A 22479-nucleotide genomic window follows, 5' to 3' on the forward strand; every position below is an offset into this window, starting at 1 on the left:
ACTTATGAAGCAGGGCAAGACTTTGTAATTTCCAGATTTACGTGGTTGAGGTGGAGATTATGTCAATAATCTCAATGCATAGTTGTTGGATTTTACAATATATAATATGCAACCATCCTGTTCAAGTCCTGTTATGTGGACAGATGTGACAATATTTCTGGGAGGCATGAATCAAACGTGCTGGAACTATATTACCAGAGTGTACATTTCTAGGAGGAACAGATCTAAAGCAATCAGGCCTATATATTGAGAAGGAAAGGTGCTGGAAGCAGATGACCACTTCAATGAAAGTGAAAAGGGCATTTTTCATACTATATGGGAGAAGGCAATGGTAAACTACACCTGTATTTTACAAGGGAAAACATATGGACAGACAAGGTAGAAATTGTTAAAATAAAGATGCCAGATGAAGTGGAATTTTACTGAGTATTCTATTGAGAAAAAGCTGGGGATTTTCAGAGTACTAATAGTGTTAATTAGATTATACTCTTTTAGATATCTACTTTCTCAAGTTTTTTCTCATGAAAAAACTTGTGAGAGTAAAAAATAAAATAAATTGACTACAGATTGATACTCTGGCCATCAATGAATTGAAATGGATTGGAACTGGACATGACAGTTATTCATGTTTACATCCCAACTACTGATGCACAATAAGGGAAAGTTGATGAGTTTCATGAGCAAGTTCAATCTGAGGTTGATAGAATGTACAAATAAGATGTGTTGCTAGTTTGAGACTGAAATGCCAAAAATAGTAAAAGCAAAAATGTAGTTGGACTTGCCTAGGAAATAAAAATAAAGTAGGAGAACGATGTATTAGTTTCTATCACTTCTTCATTTCTATATAGTCTTCAAACCAACAAATGATGCCTATATGCATGGACATCATCAGACGGAGCACATAAAAATCATGTTGACTATGGCTGATAGAGATCAAGGTAGAATAAACACATTGCTCATGTGCAAGTTTAAAGTTAAGCTAAAGCAGAAGAATAAAGCCAGCTAATTTCCATATGATCTTGAAAATATAACAATTATTTTCCAGAAGAACATCTGGATGTTAACCTATCTTCAACTTCATCTCCTTAAAATATTTGTTAAGTTGCTTAGCACTGAGTTTTAACAAAAAAAATAATGCAGTTCATCTTCACCTGGTGCTGACCAGTTCTTGATCTTCCTAGGTGGCTAAGACACTGAGCTTGTCAATCAGAAAGGTCGGCAGCTCGGCGGTTCGAATCCCTAGTACAGGTCTCCTGCATGAGCAGAGGGTTGGACTAGATGACCTCCAAGGTACCTTCCAACTCTGTTACTGTTAACTTTGCCCTTTTCCTCACCATTTCTGCTGTTATTGCAAGTTCTTATAACTTCCTTTTCCCATTCTCTACCTCCTTTATCCATCCTGCAGTGTTACTGTATTTCTTTGGATTGTCCAACAACCATGCCCAGAACTGCATTATTTCTTCTTCATCATTACTGACTTCGTAACAGACTTTCCATTGATGATAAAAAACATTTGTAATTTGACTGAAATTGGAGATTCTACTTATAGTGTGCAATTGGAACTTCATATCTGCAGATTTTCTTGGCTATGGTTGATTTTTGCTATTTTATTATTTCCAATGCTACCTTGATTTTGTCTTTACTTTGTCTTCTTGTGTTTCAGTTTCTTTTTCTTCATCTCTTCTAGACTGCATGCATCTGATACTAACACGCTGATCTTATTTTCCAATCTGATCTTCCATTTTGGTGATGCATTGTTTGGCTTTTTTCTTGTTTGTTGATTTTCCATGCACATGCATTTTGCACCAGCTGAAGCTTCCAAATACATTTCAAGGTCAGCCCTATATGGAGAGATGATATAAGTAACCCAATTGAGAGATGATATAAGTAATTAAGCAGGTTTCTCCAGTCCTTAAATACAGGAAGCATCTGGGGAAATATAACCAAACCTAGAACAAGAGATGGAAGGTCCCCAGGAGTCCCAAAACCAAAAGCCACTTGATCTACTAGGGTTGAACCTGTTATTCCACATCTAGACACCCACACTTTCCATGCATTGAAACAGAATTTCCACATCATTGTTCAAAACACCATTGTTAAGAATTTTAAGGTTCTTTTTGGGAAGAAGGCTCATTTTTCCCTCTCTTTTCCCTTTTTTGTTTTAATTTCACAGTTTGCTTTTTTTGGGAGATTGTTGAATTTTGTGTATTTTATGTATTTTAATATTTTGACTATATTTGGTAATTTAATAAAAATAAAAAATGTTTGGGACAAAAGGTGATAGAGTATTGAAGTTTTTGAATAGCAATAGCAATAGCACTTAGACTTATATACCGCTTCATAGTGCTTTACAGCCCTCTCTAAGCGGTTTACAGAGTCAGCATATTGCCCCCAACAATCTGGGTCCTCAAAATAGCCATGAGAATAAACCAATACATCATAGAACAAATTAACCTAGAATTTTCATTTGAAACACAAATCATTAGGCTCAGTATCATATGTGAAGATCCAGCTCCACTAAAGAGTCTTTATTGCTAGGAAAATTTGAAGGAAAGAGAAGCATCAACAAAGTGGGTGTTTTTAATTACAACAACAAAGAAAGAACCAAAGAGACCTAAAAGACTATGTTGAAGACAGATCACTTTTACTGAAACAATCTATGAAAGAATTATGTAACTTCATGGCACCTACCTGTAATCCACCAGTCATATACAATTTTAATGAGCATGTTTGAAGCATGATGTAATCAGCAAAGTCACCTTTGGGGCCATGTACTGCATCTCTGAAGTCAAAATGACACAAGCACATTCATTCATTTACTCATTTTAAGGCTAGTTAAACAGAATATAATAAGTTTTCATCAGTTTCCAATGGCTATTGGGAAATACATTTTAGAGTACATTGCCTTTTCACTCTACTTTCTCATTGTCAAAATTTGGTGGCTGAAACCATGCCATTATACCAATTTCCAGTAAGTATGACAAATGTCTCTAATTAAGCCAATTTAAAATAACAGCTTTATGCAAAACATATGTGAAACCAAATGTGTTTTTAAATTAATTTTCTATTGCTCTTTTGTGCAAATGAGAATTTCAATCAGTGCAAATATGATTCAAGAAAATTAAAATGCTTAAGGCTTGCTACTTTTAACAAAATAAACAATATGGATGCGTAAGGTAGGAACAGCAATAAAATGTGCTATTAATTTACAGTCACAACTATTTTAATACTTTAGAACTAATTTGGAAATGGGAGGTCAGCCAGTTAATGTATAAACCTTTCACTCCACTTCTCGAAAATGAAAAGTTCAAAATGGTGATGATGCTTCCTTAATATAGTTTTCATGTTATGAACTTTATACGTCTTTACAGATGTTTTAAATTTTCTTTCCAATCACTTATGAAGCAAATATCTTTACATTTATTTTTTTTTTAAAAAATCCTTAAGGAAGATTTCTTCTGTATCTTTCCTCTGTCTTTTGACCCTACTCTAAATTTGAATTGAATTCATCTGATATTTGTACATACAAATAAAGTTTACAAGTGATTTTTTTTTAAAATTTGATTTATATGCCGCCCTTCTCCGGAGACTCAGGGCGGTTTACAATGCGTTAAGCAATAGCCTTCATACTTTTGTATATTTATACAAAGTCAGCTTATTGCCCCCACAAACTGGGTCCTCACTTTACCTACCTTAGAAAGGATGGAAGGCTGAGTCAACCTTGAGCCTGGGGAGATTCGAACATGCAGTAATTGCAGGCAGCTGGATGTTAATAACAGGCTATTAGTCTGCTGTGCCACCAGACTACTTATAATATAAGTATTATAGATAATACTTATAATGGAAAAGAATCTTACAGACAATCTTAATAGACCTGGAAGGAAGAGAAGGAGGCTGATGGAGTTTTTGAGGGATCAATTACTAAGGCTAGACCCTTGTTGATCATGGCAAACTTGAGAGGGAACATAACGGTCTTTTTTGTTTTTCTTTTAATGATCCTGTAATCCCTTGCATCAGGGTGGAGCCGGGTTGACTGAATGGAGTTGAGTGTTTACTGACCTGATGACCTTCCTGACACATATGTAAAGTTCACAGCAGACATTTTCGCTTTGCGCCCAGAGAGAGAAATATCTGCCACTACCTAGGATTGAACTCACAGCTTCCTGATTGTGAGGTGAAAGCTCCACCTCTAGACCACCATCCACTCAGGGAACATGAAGGCCATAAATAACTATAAACTTGGAACATCTTCCTTAATAAGTGTATAAAGTATATAAATCTTCTCTTCACTTAAGATATTTACATTTAAATTAATATGTCTGCAAAAACTGATGGATGTGGAAGAGGGATACAAAATTGGGGAGAATTGGAACAATTCTCCCCGAGAATCACAGTTTCTAGTGGGGTCCCAAGAAATGGAGACTTTTGTGGAATCTAGTCAACAATATAGAACCCGGAGTCCTTCGAATGTTGGTAGATTCCAGCTTCCATTATGCTATATATCTGTGATGGTGAACCTATGGCAGGCATGCCAGAGGTGCCATGCAGTGCCCTCTCTGATGGCACATGAGCTGTCACCCCAGTTAAGCTCTCCTGTGCATGCACACACGCTTCCCGGCATCCAGCTTGTCTTCAGGTCTCTGCTGCGCGTGCGCAGTGCGTGTGCAGAGGTCAGCACACGAATGCGAGGGACAGGACGCATGTACAGGGCCATGCACACATTGCATTTTGGGGATTCGGGTGCATGTGAATTTTTTGGATTGGAAAAGGTTAGCCATCACTACTATAGATAGCATGCCCAAAGACTGACAAAGACTGCAGTCCAATTATTTCTAATGGGCAACAGATCTATTTGTTTTGTTAATTTAAAAGACTTATATAGCCACCCATGTTATGCACAATAAATCTAAGGTGGCTTACAAACTAAAACACAGTAGAAAGCATAACAATCATCACAAAAACTCTTGGCCCACCCAAATCAATACACACACATGCATCCACAAAGAATTTTATCCACTCCAGCCTTTCTCCACCCTAACATTTGTGGGAAAAAGTCAGGTCTTCAATGCTTTTCAGAAGCCTGATAGGGGAGAAGAGCCAGTTTGGTATTATGGTTATGATATCTTGTAAGAAACTGTGAGACCATGAATCTAGTACCAACTTAGGAACCCTGATGCCACAGTGGTTAGACTGTAGCATTGTAGATTAACTATGTCCACAATCTCAAGGTTGATTCAGCCTTCCATCCTTCCAAGATCAGTAAAATGAGAACCAAATATATGGGGGCAAAATGCTGACATAGTAAATCACTCAGAGGACCACCATGGTGCAGTATATAAGTCTAAGTGCTATTGCTATAAAGCCAGCTTCAACCAGTCATTCTTTCTCAGCCCTAGGAAGCAGGCAATGGAAAATTAATACCAAGAAAACATCAGGGACTAGTTGTTCTGCCCAGCTACGGACCCCAAAGAATGCAGCACACACAAACTCTATACAAAGCTTATTTTACTCAAATAACTTAGTCTTTATCATTCAAAGGCTGTTAATGAACTGACTTAACAGCCTACTAGAATTCTAAGATAAGGTAATCACAGTCTTACTAGAGTTGGCAGAAAGCCCAGAAGCAATTTTTCAGACACGAAGGAGAGTGAACTAAAGTTGTTCTGTATAGCTTGTTGCAAGCGGTGTTCCTTCTTAAATAGGCTAAGGGAGTGGCCAATTAGCCCCAAGCCTTATTCTCGAGGAGACCTCCTCCTGAGGAGCCACTCATGCCTTTTGGCAGCTCTGTGCACCCGTGCATTGAGAAGAGGCTCCTCCTCTTCGTCCTCTTCACTTCTGGAGGTTTTGAAGGCCCTGGCTGAATCCCTGCCTCTGGCACCACATCTTCGTCCTCTTCACTTCTGGAGGTTTTGAAGGCCCTGGCTGAATCCCTGCCTCTGGCACCACATCTTCTACAGCCTCCTCACTGTCCGACTTGAGCGCCAGCTGCACAGGCTGCTGACGCAGCACCACACCAGCTTCCTCATTGTCGGAATCAGCTACAATCTGCACAGGCCACTGACAGGCCACAACACTAGTCCAGACAGGCCACAACACTAGTCCAGACAGCGAATAGGAGTCAACAGTGACTCCAAGGCACTAAAAATAAGCAAAACAACAAAACAAAACAAAATAAATAAAGCAGATTTCAAGTGCCGCTGAATCTCATGGATGAGGTTGTTCTAACGGGCAGGGCCCGTTACCAAGAAGGCATGTTGTCTATGTTCCACTAGAAGGCATTTAAAGGAAGGGACCTGGAGTGTGGCAACCCTATCTAACCTGATGGAATGAACAGATATCCTTAGGGAGAGGCGGTCATATAAATAGATATGTTTCCTATCTGTGCCTAGCTGCTAACCATTAAACTGATACTTTTTTCTCCCTTTCCTACATGATAATATTGCTAAAGGAGGAAAAAAAAATTTTTTGAAAAGAAAAGAAGCAAGAGATGATCATAAGGCATATATCCAGACTAAATTTCTGCTTTTTTCATGAAACAATTAAATGCACATATACAGGCTTGTAAAAAGTACTAATTGGAACTAGTATGTTTGTTTTCAGAGAATAACAGGAAACTTTAAAAAAAAAGTCTGTACAAATACATTGAGTCTTAAAGGAAAAGAAATACAGTATAAGTCCTTCAGTACTATATAACTTAAGCAATTGTTAAGGAGTAAGTTCAGCTTCATGCAATGTCTGCTGATATTTTGTTCAGAAAAATCGGTCTTTCATTTTTCGATATGGATGTTCTGTGAATTATCCATGTTTCAATGCCTCTTGAAAAAATGTGTCTTTCATTTTATATTTAGGCTAGACATTTAGCTGTTGATTATTTTGTATAAATCTTCATGCAGCGAAATACTGCATAAGCTCAAAATTCCAGCATTTTATATGCATTATCCAAATAATGGTTTGACTAGCAAATATTGTAAGGCACATCTTGAGTTTATTCTAAGTATGCAGCCCACATTCCTTCTGTTGAGATTGATAATTAGCATGAGCAGAACTCAAAAGGCAAATGCTATGAATGGAAATGCAGAATTAAGTAACTACATCAGAATCAATCCAAAATATGCTAACTACTTTGTGGTTGGGATCACACTGATTACTGCTTTAAGTGAGTGGGGCAGTTGATTCCAGGGACCCAATTCTTCTATCTCCAGAATACATTATGAACACTCAGAAGGCTATATTTCCTATAGCAGGAATGGGCAAATTTGTAATTTCAGAGACAGTAATTCTTGAGCAGTTAGAAGGCCATAGGTGATACCACTAGGAAAGCACTAACAACATAGAAAAAGTAGACTGATTATGTACTGATTATGTAGTCCATAAGTTGGCCCCCTGTTGGTGTTGTTCATAACGTTCTGCTATTCTATTGGTTAGCCGCCTGACAGCCACTATATAAGAGCTGTCAGGCTGAGTTCGCGCGTTCTTCTTCACCTGAGGCAGATTACGTTCAGAGTCATTGTTGATTATTAAAGGTGTTACCTCAGGACTGTCCAGTCTCGGCCATTATTATTCTACAGTGGATATTTATCACTGGCGACGAGGATGGGATCGTCGACCGTTATCCACAAATCAAGGTGAAAAAAAGCCAAATCTGTGAGACTATGAAACATACTGAATATGGCTAGCTCGAACCATTCTCCCCCATTCAATCCAAGTACTGAAACATGGGATGCATATGTGGCCCATTTTGACTGCTTTCTAATTGCTAATGACTATACGAACTTGATGCCTAAGTGCAAACACGCTTATTTTCTTAGTTTCTGTGTGCCAGAAATGTTTGACACTGCTATGACTCTCATGGCTCCCCATTCCATCCACTCCGGGTCGTGGGAGGACTTCATGAAAAAACTCAAACATCATTATGCACCAGCGCCGTTCCGATTTGCCTGCTGCCAGCATTTTTACCATCGGGATCAGGCTCCGGGGGAAACAATTAATCAGTATGTTCCTGCATTACGTAGGGTGGCTCGTCATTGTGAGTTCGCTAACCTTGACGATTACCTCCTTGACCGACTTGTTGGTGGCATACAGGATCAGAGCCTTAAGCGACATCTTATAATGAATTACGATTTAACCTTCCAAACGGCTCTGGATGAGGCTTGTGCAGCTGAGTTAGCCAAGCTGTCCTTAGCGGAGTTGCCTCAAGGCCAAAGTGTTTCCTCATCTGGGGACGGAGCGACAATTGTTAACGAGACCTCGGAGTGGAACCTATCTGACTCAGATGACGACGCGGAGGTTTGCCACATTCAGGATAGTAGAACTAGAGCTACCATACCTGTAAATGCGAGGGGGTCGGCTCCTAAATTAGACTGTTTCAGTCTGGCAATGCCTTCGGTGTCCGCCGAAGGGCAAGAGATAGGGCCAGGGCCAAGCACATCCACACAGCCACAGATGGACAGTGATGAGGGTAATGAGTCTTGGCTGGACCCACGCCAGCGTCGCAGAGATAAGCGCGCGCAACAGAAGAAAGGGCGTGCCCGAGATTAGGCTGAGTCACTGGACCACACTCCACAGGATATAAAAGGGAGCGTGGTGGCCAGTCAAACCTTGTGACGAACAAAGCTGAAAGCTTCCACGCCATTCTGCATTGCCGGACTTTTGCTTTAAGACTGGATTATCTCTGGACTTGATTGTAATTATTGAGCTGCTTTCCTTTGATATATCAGAAGTGGGGAGAAGTTATCTCCCCTCTTTGTAAATAATAAACCCTTGGCAGGCAGCCACTAGGTTGTTGCCAAGTTCCGTTATCATAAGGAAAAGGATTTTGCCGGCTGGTTTGGTCTTTAACTCCTAAACGTCTGGTGGTGTGTGCGCATGGGGTTGGGTACAGAACACAGGGCCCATATTCCAGTAATAGGCAGTGGGACTTTTCGAGTCTTGTTTAAAAAATTTTCTGGCCAGCTCTCTTTGATAATTGTTGATGGGCCGCTGCCCAGTCTTTTGGGCCTTAATTGGTTTGACGCCCTGGGCCTCACCATCCAGGGAATTCATGCTGTGGGAACCTCTGAACTTGAAACATTCTGTCAGGAATTCCCTTCTGTGTTTGATGACAAGCTGGGTTTGTACATCGGAACCCCAGTGTCGTTCTGTTTGGACCCCCTTGTTCAGCCACATCGGCTTAAACCACGGTGAGTGCCTTTTGCCCTTCGTGCTAAGGTAGATGCTGAACTAGATAAGTTGATTGTACAAGGCATTCTGGAGCCTGTGGACCACGCGTGTTGGAAGACCCCCACTGTCATCGCTATGAAGGCTAATGGTTCCATCCGCATTTGTGCGGACTATCGGGCAACCATTAATCAGGCATTAACATCTCATACTTACCCTGTCCCTGTGGTCCAACACCTCCTGCATTCCCTTGGGGACGGGTCAATTTTTGCCAAGCTTGATTTAGCACAGGCTTACCAGCAGTTGCCTGTCGATGATTTGTCTGCAGATGCCCAAACTATTGTTACCCATAGAGGGGCGTTCTGTTGCCGCCGCCTCCAATTTGGCGTCAGTATAGCCCCAGGGATTTTCCAGAGTCTGATGGAGAGGCTGCTCCATGGTATCCCTGGGGTTATCCCTTATTTTGACGATGTGCTGGTGTCTGCTACCAGCACCTCCGCCTTGATGGACAGGCTCTGGTTGGTCCTCTCCACATTTCAGTGTGTTGGGCTTAAAGTCAAGAAATCAAAATGCCTTGTTGCTGTTCCCCAGATTGAGTTCTTGGGATTCTTAATTGTCAAGATGGGTATCCATCCAACGCCTGAGAAGACCAGGGCTATCCTCGACGCACCCCTCCCCAAAGGGAAAGCTGAACTTCAGGCTTTCCTGGGGTTGCTTAATTTTTATGCAATGTTCCTGCCGCATAAGGCGTCTGTCGCTGAACCCTTGCATCGGTTGTTGGATCGAGGGGACTCTATTGGAATTGGGACTCTAAAGCTGCTTCTGCGCTTCAAGCTGTCAATAAATTGTTAGTCTCAAACTCCGTCCTCACGGAGTATTGTGAGACCCTCCCCCTGGTCCTGGCATGTGATGTGTCTCCTTATGGGGTGGGGGCTGTCCTGAGTCACCGTTTCCCTAATGGCCGGGAAGCCCCCGTGGCTTTCTTTTCTCGGACCTTAGCTCCCGCCGAACGTAATTATGCTCAAATTGATAAGGAGGCATTGGCTTTAGTGGTGGGGGTTAAACATTTTCACACTTTTCTCTATGGTCGGCCTTTCTCCCTAATAACTCCCTTGCTCGGCCTCCTCGCTGGAGATCGTCAAAGCCCTCAAATTCTCTCCCCTCATTTCTCCAGATGGTTAGTTTTTCTGTCTGCTTATAACTACACTTTGACCTACATTCCAGGAAAGAATCTGGCCCACGCAGATGCCCTCAGCTGCTGTCCGGTTCCCTCACTCCTCTGTGACCCTGCACCTGCATCTTCTGTCCTGTTGATTGACAGCGCACTGTTCGCCTTGACTGCTGCTGATGTTGCTCGTGCCTCGGCTCGGGACCCGGAACTCTCCAAAGTCATGGACTGAGTACTACGGGGGTGGCCAACTGGCATTGTAGGGGCCGAGTGGAAGACATTTTCGGTTTGTAAATCAGAGTTGTCAACTCAGGGAGGGTACCTATTATGGGGACACCGAGTGGTGATTCCTCAGTCTCTGCGCAGGTCCATTCTTTCCTCTTTGCATGTGGGGCACCCTGGGGTGGTGCGCATGAAGGCTTAGGCTGCGCGTACCTGTGGTGGCCCGGCCTGGACCAAGACATTACGGACTGGGTGGCGTCTTGCCGTCCGTGCCAGGAATCGAGACCGCTGCCACCAAAGTGTCAAGCCAGGAGGTGGGAGGAACCCTCGGGCCCATGGTCCCACATGCATATTGATTTTGCGGGTCCGGTCCATGGCCAAATGTTCTTCGTCCTTGTAGATGCCTTCTCTAAGAGGGTTGAAATTTGGCTGATGCATTCCACCATGGCTGACACCATGATTAAAGTCCTCCGCTCTATTTTCTGTATGCATGGGTTGCCCGACCTACTGGTGTCAGACAATGGCCCCAATTGACCGCCAGTTCTTTCGAGATGTTCCTCGCGGGGTTGGAGATTCATCATTGTTTAATTTCCCCTTACCATCCAGCCGGAAACAGCCTTGCTAAACGAGCCGTAAGATCGGCTAAAGAGGCGTTGGGATGAATGGGCCCCGGTGGTTGGCACAACAGGGTGGCCGAATACCTGCTAATCCAACACACCACCCCTTGCCAGGTCACCAATCAGAGTCCTGCGGAATTACTTATGGGGTGCACGTTACGTACTGTTTTTGATAGGTTGCATCCCCATTATGCCCCAAGGCAGCCGCTAGATTCTGTAAGCACCACGAGGGGGTTCAGCCTAGGTGACAGTGTCTATGCTTGAAATTATGGGAGCCACCCATTGTGGATACCGAGGCATATAGTTGCGCTCACAGGTCCTTGTTCGTATAAGGTAGAGATAGAGCAAGGTAAGATCTGGCGCAGGCATCAGGATCAATTGCGGGCCAGGCGGGATGGTGCAAATTGGCAGAATGGGGCGGAAGGCGCAACTAGGGATGCAGGGATGTCTAAGCAGGTAGATTCCCCAGTAACACCCCATAAAAGCGCACCCCAGCCAAAACTCCGGAGCACGTCGCAAAGTGATGCAATGGCCACACCAGATCGGGACTCTGTAGACTTACCTGAAGGTGAAGAGGGCCAGCGGGGCCCAGACGATGAGTTGGAGTCTACCAGGGAGTCAGAGAGCAGTCCTGATGGCATTGCCGTCTATCCCCAGGGTGAGGGAGTGCTAACAGCGCAACCCCGGAGATCGGGGCGAATCCGGTGCCGACCAGCGTACCTTAACGACTACACTTGCGCAGTCCAGGTGGGAAGGGGTGTAGTGTACTGAGCCAGTTCCATGAGTCGGCCCCCTGTTGGTGTTGTTCGTAATGTTTTGTTATTCTATTGGTTAGCCGCCTGACAGCCCCTATGTAAGAGTTGTCAGGCTGAGTTCGCGCGTTCTTCTTTGCCTGAAGCAGATTACGTTCAGAGTCATTGTTGATTATTAAAGGTGTTACCTCAGGACTGTCCAGTCTTGGCCGTTATTATTCTACAGTGGATATTTATCAGATTACTTTACCCCCATTCTAAAGTGTTGTTCTGTATTTTTGTGGGGGCAGAATGAAATCTCTGTAACCTTAAAATCTCTTTCTTAAAGTCTAACATTTTAAATCAGGGATGTCAAACTCAAGGCCTGGGGACCGAATCTTAGTGCTTAGGGCTTAGATCTGGCTGTCAGGCTCACCTTGGAAACAGCAAAGGACCAGCCCATGGTGCTTCTGCCAAGGAAAAAGGAGCTCAGGAGTGCCATGTGCGGCCCTCCCAAGCTATGTTTTCACTGGCAGAGAGTTGCAGGAGGCCATCACAGCCGAAAACAGAGCTTGGGAGCCCGTTTTTGCTGACAGAGCACTTGAGCCACCACAGGCGCCCCCGTCACGAGTGACGTCGAGCTGGCCACACTGACCCCATCCATGCCCCCACGCCCTCCGAGGTCAAACACAATGCTGATGTGACCCTCAATGAAATCAAGTTTGACACCCCTGTTTTAGATTATCCTTATAAAACATGGCAACAAATGGCCGAATTCAGCAAGAGAGCTTTGCTCATCAGAACCCTGGTTTTATTTCCACTCCTCATTTATTGGGAAGGGGGCAGCCATTTTATTCATCAGTTTACCTGGAAATATCTTTTTCGGGTGTTGGAAGCCACAAATAGGGCATCATGATCATAAGGAATGGTTATCATCTCTTATTAAAGGGGAAGTTTTTTATTTTTAATAATTTGTGCAAATTCAGCTGTTGTGCTTCAAATGATACTTTAGTGAAAATTTATTATACTTGGTTGGTTATATGAGAGTTGTGATTCTGCACATAGTGAGGAAACAAAGAGAGTTTTTATATGAATTTTTTTCTCATATTAGGGTAGAATCACTATATTAAAATATATATTTATTTACTGTATATGCTGCCTTTATTATTTTTATCTTTTTTATAAATAATTCTAGATAGTGAATGTACTTAATACTCTTTTCCACTTCTACTTTCTCCACAACCACCACCCTATGAGGTGAATTGGGCTGAGACAGAGTTAGCGGTCCAAAGTCACCCAGCTGGCTTTCATGGATGAGGTGGGACATGAACTCATAATCTTCTGGTTTCTAGCCTATACTTTCTCCACTAGACCAAAATGGCTCTCTCTAGCCAAATAAGCATTGTTTGAAAACCTGAAAAAAGGTTTAGCTGTTCTAAGGAGTTAGGTCAATAAAGCTAATGCAGCTGCTTTAAGAAGATATAACAGAAACCGACAAAATAGGCCAATTTAATGTATAGTATTATTGAATAATCTCTGCATTAGTGAGGCCTGGTGTATTTTTGAATATATTTTGGAGCATGTATAGTACTAACCAATAAAAAAAATATTATTGTGAATCTTAAGATTTGAGACTTACCAGTCAACAGGTAGATATATACAGTAGCTAGGAAATATATTCAGTTCAGTTCATTGATTTATTATGTTTATTTTTTAGTTCACGTGTAATTTTGATGAGGGCTTCTTCAAGATATTGGGGCAGATCCAAATTAATTGTAATCTAACTAAATGTCATTATTGCTTACATGTTCTTTCTACAATAGTAGAAAAATACACTAGAGGGCAAGACATTGAAGAAGTTTAAATAGATTAACAATCATTTTTACAATTATGAGGCAAACCAAACATAAAAATAATGCCTTGTAAGTTATTCTTCATGAGAAAGTATAGCTATAGATATATATAGTAAAAGTTGTTTTTCATACTTGGCTATGTCCTTTTAGCAAGTTTGAAAATAATTCTACATATAATTTTGTTGAATAATCAAGGAGAGTTTGATAATGGTTCCAAACTCTATGTCTTAAATATGGATTGTGGTATCTCAGTATTAGGGGTGAAATCCAGCAGGTTCTGACAGGTTCTGGAGAACTGGTAGTAGAAATTTTGAGTGGTTTGGAAAACCGGCAAATACCACCTCTGGCTGGCCCCCGAGTGGAGTGGGAATGGAGATTTTGCAATATCCTTCCCCCAGGAGTGACGAGGGAATGGGGATTTTGCAGTATCCTTCCCTTGGAGTGGGGTGGGAATGGAGATTTTGCAATATCCTTCCCCTGTCACACCCACCAAGCCACACCACGCCCACCAAGCCACGCCCACAGAACTGGTAATAAAAAAATTGAATTTCACCACTGCTCAGTATGTACTGGTTTCTGCAACCTAGACAAACAAACAAATTGAACTAGGAATCTATATGAAGCTTTGACAAGTTGTGGCAAATGGAAATGTTCCTTGAAATGGAAACAACTGCTACGGTAATAACTTGTATTTTGACTTGAAATAAGGTGTGTGTGTGTGACATTCAAGTTAATTTATAACATGAATGTCCCACAAGTATTCAAAGCTAATTGTTGAGTACTTATATAATTTTTCCAAGCTGACTTCACTCAGTTATGTATGTAGTCAATTAAAATGAATTGAGCTTCGAAAACTGGATGCATGTGTGCAACTTTACAATTTATCCAACAATACTCCATAGTATATATGGTTGAAGAACTTCTTGGATCAAGTTAGGTAGCAAGACTCAGCAAGTGTCTAAAGGAAATTTTGAATAAAGCGCTCCATGAAGTTGCCTGTGAAAATACAAGTAGTCCTTAACTTCTGACTACAATGGAGCCCAAAATTTCTGTTGCTAAGCAAGACAGTTGTGAGTTTTGCTCCATTTTATTATCTTTCTTGCCACAGTTGTTAAGCGAATCACTTCAGTTAAGTTAGTAACATGGCTGTTAAGTGAATCTAGATTCTCCATTGACTTTGCTTGTCAGAAGGTCACAAAAGATGATCACATGAGCTCAGGATACTATAAACATCATGAATATAAGCCAGTTGCCAAGTGTTTGAATTTTGATCACATGGCCATGGAGATGCTGCAATGGTCTTAAATGTGAACAATGGTCATAAATCTTTTTTTAGTGCTGTTGTAATTTTGAATGGTCACTAAATGAATTGTTGTAGGTCAAGGACTACCTGTATCTTTAGCTGACAATTCTATAAATTTCCAGAACTCTGCAGCTTTTATATCAGATTGTTATAGACATGTCACTTGTTCAATTCAATTACTTCTGACTCTTCATGGCCTTATGGACAATCATTTCACCAGTTTGTCTATAAGTAACTGCTTTTTTAATTCTTCTAAGCTCATGCTTGTGTCATCAGAGATAACATCTAGCCACTTTGTCTTCTGTCTGACTCTTTTTCAATTGCCTTCAATTTTTTCAAGCATTAGGGTCTTCTTCAATGACTCTTGCCTTCACATTATATGTGTCCCAAATATATTAGTTACAGTTTCATTAATAGTATTTCCAGTAGGCCGTCTGCGTTTACTTCATCTAATAGTGAATTATTTGTTGTTCTTGTAGTCCAAGGTATTCACAGTACATGTAATCTTCTTCAGTGTCACAATTCAGTATATCCATTTTTCTTCCTTCAGCCTTTCTAATGGGCTAGCTTTCATACCCATACATTACAACTAGGACTAAAACATGACCTTGACAAAGGCATTTATGTTTGTAGATAGAATGATATCACTGAACTTAAATGTCATAGCCTTTCTCACAAGTAGCAGATATCTAGGTTTTTTTTCATGAATATATTTACCACTCATGAATTTTGTGAGAACCAGTAAATTCTATCATCTTTAGATCCATCTTTGACTAAACCGCTGCACTATTTTCATTATATTGCCTTAGGTTAGCTATCTTCAGAAAGATAGGTGGCATTTAGATAGCATTTAAGTAAGTGTGTAACCTAATTATACTAAACAATTCTGGTGATAAATGTGAAAAAATAATGACAATGGGTAATTTGCTTCCTTATTCTGACATTTTAAGATAAGGCTAGAAATGTGTGTTACTCCTGTCAAAGAGCTAAAAAAATGTTCTGGACCAAAGAGCCTGTGGTAAAATAGTAGGGCTACTTGAAATATATATAAACATTAGATGACATCACTGAAATTCAGAAGATCCTATTCTAAATTGCAATCTATTGATGATCTGGATTTTTGTAGCTCACATATGGCAATCACAATTTGTAGGGCTTATTAACTTTATGAATGTTAGTATTTAATGAACTTGGATTTCTGCTCCTATACTAGTTAATTATATCATGACTAGTATTCAATACCCTAACAGAACTAGATGGACATTAGTAGTTTTCAGCAGTTATTTGACAATATCTCACTCTCTCACACCCCCAATATATGAAAAGCATGAATGTTTCTATAGCAGTAACAGACACCTTCTGTGAGGTATGTATATAAACTGTACCCCTTGGATATAGCTTCAGATTTCAGTAGTGCTACATTCATGTGTAAAATCACGTCAGGAACATAATAATAATAATTGGCATAATAATAATGCCAATAATTCATAATCATACTTCACTGAACCTGCTCCCTAAATCAGCTGTCTTTATTTCTAACACATCAAAGAAGACCAAGTTGTCACAAAGTTAAAATGTTAATATCTGTCAAAAAGTACATAGTTTCTTAAAAGATGATTGAATCATGGAAGAAAGTCAGTGAGTGAATGACACAGATACAGAAGCTGCTGGTGGTGAAATGTTGGGAGTTAAGACAATTCGGGTGGCCTATCTTAACCTTCCTAAATTGTCCTGCTGCCCTCAGGTTCTAGAGAATTATGTTCAGTCTGCCACGTTGAAGTAAAAGTCAAGTGCTAGGGGTCAGTAATCTCTTAACAAATGAATATATTCTTCTCCTTCAAATCAGGTAGGATCAACCTAACATTAACTCATAATAATCCACTTAGTCAAGTATCTCATGTGAATTTCATATATTATTTACTTTTCCAAACTTTATTCTCCATTTGCAAAATGGAAATAGGGAATTCCAATTTGGAATTCTTATGGACTATATAATACTTGTTTGCTAAATTTACTCATGTTTAGCCATTATATAATTTGGGTTAATTCTGGCATAATATATGAATTTAGTAATTATGGCTCAGTCTACAAACTATATTTAAATTGTGGTTTCTGTAATCAGTTTTATAGCCCTTTACTCCTTTCAAAATAAAGTTTTCATTCATCGGTAATTATATGTAGAAATTTGATTGCTGTTAATAATGTTAAAGCATGAGGTATGGTTCTAATTTTGCTGATCATGCATTTATATTTAACTTATATCATCACATTTTTTCTTAATGTCCAGGATAAGTTTTATTAAGTTATAGAGAAGACAAACAATAGGGGTTTGACATACACATAGATGCAGATATAAATGCAATAGTTCTCTTTTCCAGATCACAAAAGCTGCTGGTTGCTTTAGATGAGGAGATAGTTAAAAATGCTACAAATGTTATCGTATAAAAGTAGTTGTGGCTATCACACTATCTCAATGGTCATGTGATTGTGATTTGGGCACTTTGCAACTGGCTCACAATTACATTGCAGCAACCCATGGTAATATGATCGCCATTTGCAACCTTCACTGCTGGCTTTTGACAACAAAGTAAATGGGGAAGATGGCAGAGGTTTGCAAATGATGGTAATGTCGTCATGGGATATTGCAATCTTTTGGGATTCACCTAGTAGCTGGAACTGTCATTGTAAGTCAATATGATCGTATGACATCACACCTTATGGCCACATTACTTACTGAGAGAGTTCCAAATCCAATTACAGTCTGCACATGGGTGATATTCTATTTGCATGAGTCTGAATGGAGAGCAGACATATAGCTTTCATTGCTGCAGTCATTGCACTTTATTTCTACCTCTGGTGGAACGGCTTGTGGTGGCACATCATCAAACCCAAGTATGATAATTGTTCAGCAAAGTTTTCATCTCTACCTAAACCCTTTGCACTTGTTTAGTGGATAAGTTTTCTTATATAGTAGACACAGCTTGCCAGTCCCCTCGTACCCATGGGCTTAGGCTCCAACTTATTTTTAGCCATGAATGACCTGCATCTTTTGCACTGACACAGTTGCTTTAGGTCTGTGAAAAGCTTTCTCATTCTCTAACTTGAAGAGACTGAACCTGATTTAACAAAGTCAGTTGATCATTTCTTCTTTTGGCAGGTCTCTTGATAAAATGGATAAAAATGCTAAAGAATAAGTGGTCTGCTGGTGGTATCTTTTGTAGTTTATGACTGCAGGCATCTATTCTTTTGTACAGCTATTTCTCAGTCAAAAGACATTGTGGGCTTAAGATTTCAAGGTTAGCAAAACCTATTAGTGTAAGTCCTCTCTGACCAGTAGCACCTCCATTCAAAATGCTATGCAGGCCCCACAGCATGGAGAGAAGTGTGCTATCTTAAGGGAGTTCCCCAGTCTCTGCATGAGTTATCTTTATTAAATTAATGTACTATATTGAGATTCCAGCCTGTCAGATTCAGTGCAATTTAGTCAAATCTGCCTTGATCGTTTCTGCTTGCCTTATCCTAGTCATTTTATCAGGAAGTTGAGATGGATTTCATGCAGCATATCAGCTTTTCCATCAAGTTGTGTACTCTTAGGTAAAATTTTGAACTTCTCAATTTGTAAAATCACAAGCTCTCCCACTGCTAGCTGCATGAAGAGATCAAGCATGCACATGGTGAGAGCCATGAAGTGCTGCATGTGCCTCAAGAAGTGTTAGGTGAGTTGTTTCCCAAAGGATGTTATTGCCAAATAATTTGACAAATCTACTGGGGTGGGCCAGGATCTTTGGTAGCCATTACTAGACTTGGGAAGTGCTGGAAGTTTCCACCCCCTTTCCCCTCCTCCCCAGAACTATCTCATCAAGAGCATCACTGTGATCCATGGATACAAAATCACAGAATAAGACATATCTCTGCTACTTCCACTTTACCTAGCAACTCAAGAACACCATACAGTATTCTAGTCTTACTGTGTTCTTGAGTGCATTAGCTTTTGCTACAATTTGGACAACCTTCTCTTCTCTTCTTTCAGTATGGTTGCTTGCCCTTTAGTGTGCTTTCATTAACTGAATGAAATAAAATCTAGATGCACAGCTTCCAACTCAAGGACCACTACTTATTTAGCAGACTCGAGATATTTTTAAGTGCCTGCTGTATCAGCTTTTGCATGGACAGCAACAGCAGCAAAAACAATGACTTGTATATGAGGATTTCCCAGGGTGGTGGGTGTATTTAGAAGATGCTTGAAAATATGATGTTGAGCCATGGGAGAACAGATAAAGATCTCTCTTCCTAATTCAGGCGACTGAACAGATGACTGAAATCCCTGTTGCTGCTATACTTTGATCATCTAAGATTTCTTTGTTGACTGTACAGTGCTTTTTACTCTTTCCCCTTTCCTAGTTACTCATCAGTCTTTGCTCAGCATGCTCACTTCTATGCCTTCTAAAGCATCTCTAGAATTCACGGTGGCATTGATGTCAAGCTCAGCCTTTTTAAGTTTAAGTTGGAGATGCAGTGATCTTTACTTCACCTGGTTCTTTCTTTCTATTAGTTTTTTTCCTTATTCGTTTCATATATTTTATGTAATGTATGCTCAACTGTTATAAATTATTATTTTTTAATTGCTGATTTGAAGTCTGGAAGTTTTTTTAAAAAATTATGCAGTACCTAAATATGTCAAACAAATTGTGAATGTCTTTGTGAGATTAACTTGTAAATGTAACCATAGATGGATATGATTACGTGGTTCTTCCTGTACCTTCTGTGCTTAGATAAAGATATCTAACAGATTGCCTTGAGTTAAAAAAAACAACACATTGACTAATTTTAGAACGTGGAAGCAAAGCAGAATGAGTGTAAAGATATTTAAAGAAATGACATTATTGATGAATACATGAAATAACTTGAAAATAGGAAATATACAGAAACTATGATGAATCAAAATATATCATTTTTAATTTTCAGCAGAAAGCGGAAGAAGATTTTTTAGTGAATATTACTACTGATCATTGTATGGATGGTCTCCACAACCTGTCTATAATAAAACAACCACAACAACAAAACTTTTGATCATTAATAGTTTAATGTTTTTCACTCCTCAGAAATCATTTTATATTGCTTTGGATTACTCAACTCAACATAGAATTTTTTACTAGAAAATAGTGGGTTTACTAGAAACTTAGGTAAAGCTTAAAAGCACGTACGATAAATTTCCTAAGTAAATCACATATATCCTGTTAGAGACAATATGAGAAAATAAATTATGATTAGATGGTCACAAATTAAATCTGCATAATAAGGCAACTATCCTTCCTCACTTATGTATTGGAGTGCTGAAAAAAAAGGCAGAGTTATCATTTGTTAATACAGTTTTGCAATACTGAACTCTTCAGCTTTTGTGGCTCAGTTCTTAAGGCAGGTACATTTTTTGTTTATTTGTTTGTGCCACTTGTTGAAATTAGTCCCTAATATATTTCTGTTTTGCTTCTGAAAGATTTAATAACCACTTCAGGTGTTCATCTTAAAGGCATCCTATTGACAGCTCATACACTACCTGGAATAGAGTTAAACTTGTTTAATAACTTGACATCGTTTTTAATCAACAATGTTGTGTATAATCATTATATTATGTAAGTTTTGTTCTGGTTTTCTATTAACAATCCAGTTGGTTTCCCCTTTTATTCCGTTTGATCCCCGTTCAACTGCCTTATTGGATCAGGAGGTCCGTACAAACGTTTCTTTTTTATACAATCTCTTATGAAATCCGAAACCGACTGAACGGCTGCTAGCCTGCCCAGTTTGTCTTCCTTATTTATTACGACCCGTTCCTATAAAATCATTTCACAATGTTACATTCCAAGGGGTTCCTTCCCTCTCTCTCCCTCTCGCTGCAATAAAGGTAATTGAATCCTAGTAGCTGTTATGTCATAATTTAGTATTAACACACTCCTTCTCTGTTCAGCAGAAATCAAGCATCGTCATAAAGCTCTCATTCGAGAAGTTAGGCGCATTTCTTTCCCTCGCCAAAAGGCACCGCGTGGCACGCGCCCCGAGCACACCGCCATCCGCCGCCCCTTTCAGTTCTTTTAAAATAAAATAAAATAAATAAAAAGGCGACTATGTGGGTTAAAACAAACCCATTTATCCCGAGCAATCAAAGCCAACAATCTCGTCGCCAATTTTGCTGCTTGATTGACGCGGGAAGCTTTCCCTCACCCCGAATAAACAAGAACCGGCGCGACGCAAAGGGGTGCTCCGAAGTGTCTTCCCGCCGTAGTACCCAAACGCGCTTTCTGATGGAATTGGGGACTGCGCCCTGCCAAGCAAATGGGGAATCATTCCGAGGAGACGAGAGGAGGGGAGGGGGGTGGGAGAAAAAGCGAGTCTTGTGGAAAAATTATCCCCACCTTCTTTCTCCGCCTCCTTTGGCTCTTACGCACTTACACCTCTTTCCCGCCGCAGTCACTAGAGAAAATAAACATTTTCCTGACGCCTTTCCAGAGTCTGGGCCAAACCATCCCGGGGGAGGGGCGTTTCTAGCGGGTTTTTTTCTTCTTCTTCTTCTTTTTTTTTTTTAGGTCCAGGGCGGGGATAAAGTTTGCAAAAAGCAACTCTCCTCCCTCTCCATATTCTCCTTTCACCCGGTCCGAAGGATTGGAGCGAATTGAGAGTTTTAGCGCACCATGTGGCGGGGGCTTGGAGAATAACCACGCGGGCCGCCGGCGCTCGCTCGTTCGCCCGCCCGCCTCTTTCCGGAGCCCTGGGCGAGCGGAGTGCCCTGCGTGTCTGCATATCTGTGTGAGGGGTGGAGGGGGGGTGGGTGGAGGGAGACCAGCGCAGGCGCAACGCCCGCCCGTCTGCTCGCCTGCCTGCAGCCGGGGCTCCTTCGCTCAGTGCAGTTGATGGCAGTGCCGGCGCGCGCCGGGAGCGCAACGCCCCGGGGACCGGAGCCCAAGATGTGCAAACAGAGCAGAGGCAGCGGCTGCAGCAGCAGCTCCGGAGCTCGGAAGAGGGACGGGGACCGGCAGTGTCGTCCATCGCTCGTGGCAAGTCTGCTCTCCTGACTTGCCTGCCGTCCTTTCCCTCCCCCTCCCTTCTCCCGGCGCTCCCCCAAAGAATGTCAGCCAAGTCTAAGGGGACCACATCCTCCTCCTCCGCCACCTCCTCGTCCGTGTCCTCTCCAGCCGAAGGGGTGCCGCCAGCTTCCAAAGCCAAGGTGAAGGAACAGATCAAGATAATCGTGGACGATTTGGAATTAGTCCTGGGGGACCTGAAGGACGTGGCCAAGGAGCTCAAGGAGGTGAGAGAACCGCCAGCTGGGTGGCGTGGCTAGGAAAAGAAGGCAAGCCACCCTCTGGTCTGGATCGCCCGGGATAAGCCCGGTCCTCCTGCCCCGCTTCCCGCAACCCGGACTGCCCCAATTCCTGGG

General features: G+C 41.1%; 1 protein-coding gene and 1 long non-coding RNA gene across 2 annotated transcripts in view; one reads left to right on the top strand and one right to left on the bottom strand.

The window, feature by feature from the left end:
- Nucleotides 1-927: 927 nt before the first annotated feature.
- LOC148115110 (uncharacterized) lies at nt 928-21542 on the bottom strand. Its single transcript, XR_015732182.1, has 3 exons — nt 21458-21542; nt 2692-2782; nt 928-1841 (listed from the first exon to the last, which is right to left on the bottom strand). It is a non-coding gene; the product is annotated as an uncharacterized LOC148115110 (long non-coding RNA).
- PRR16 (proline rich 16) overlaps nt 21511-22479 on the top strand; it is a 105617-nt gene continuing 104648 nt past the window's right edge. Inside the window, exon 1 of the mRNA XM_034432827.3 lies at nt 21511-22350. Within this exon, the coding sequence (XP_034288718.1) occupies nt 22168-22350 (183 nt within the window). The 5' untranslated portion in view covers nt 21511-22167. The remainder of the gene's footprint in view (nt 22351-22479) is intronic.

The sequence above is a fragment of the Pantherophis guttatus genome, chromosome 2 (assembly GCF_059756535.1).
Source record: "Pantherophis guttatus breed Tessera chromosome 2, ASM5975653v1, whole genome shotgun sequence".
In the NCBI taxonomy this organism is placed as follows: domain Eukaryota; kingdom Metazoa; phylum Chordata; class Lepidosauria; order Squamata; family Colubridae; genus Pantherophis; species Pantherophis guttatus.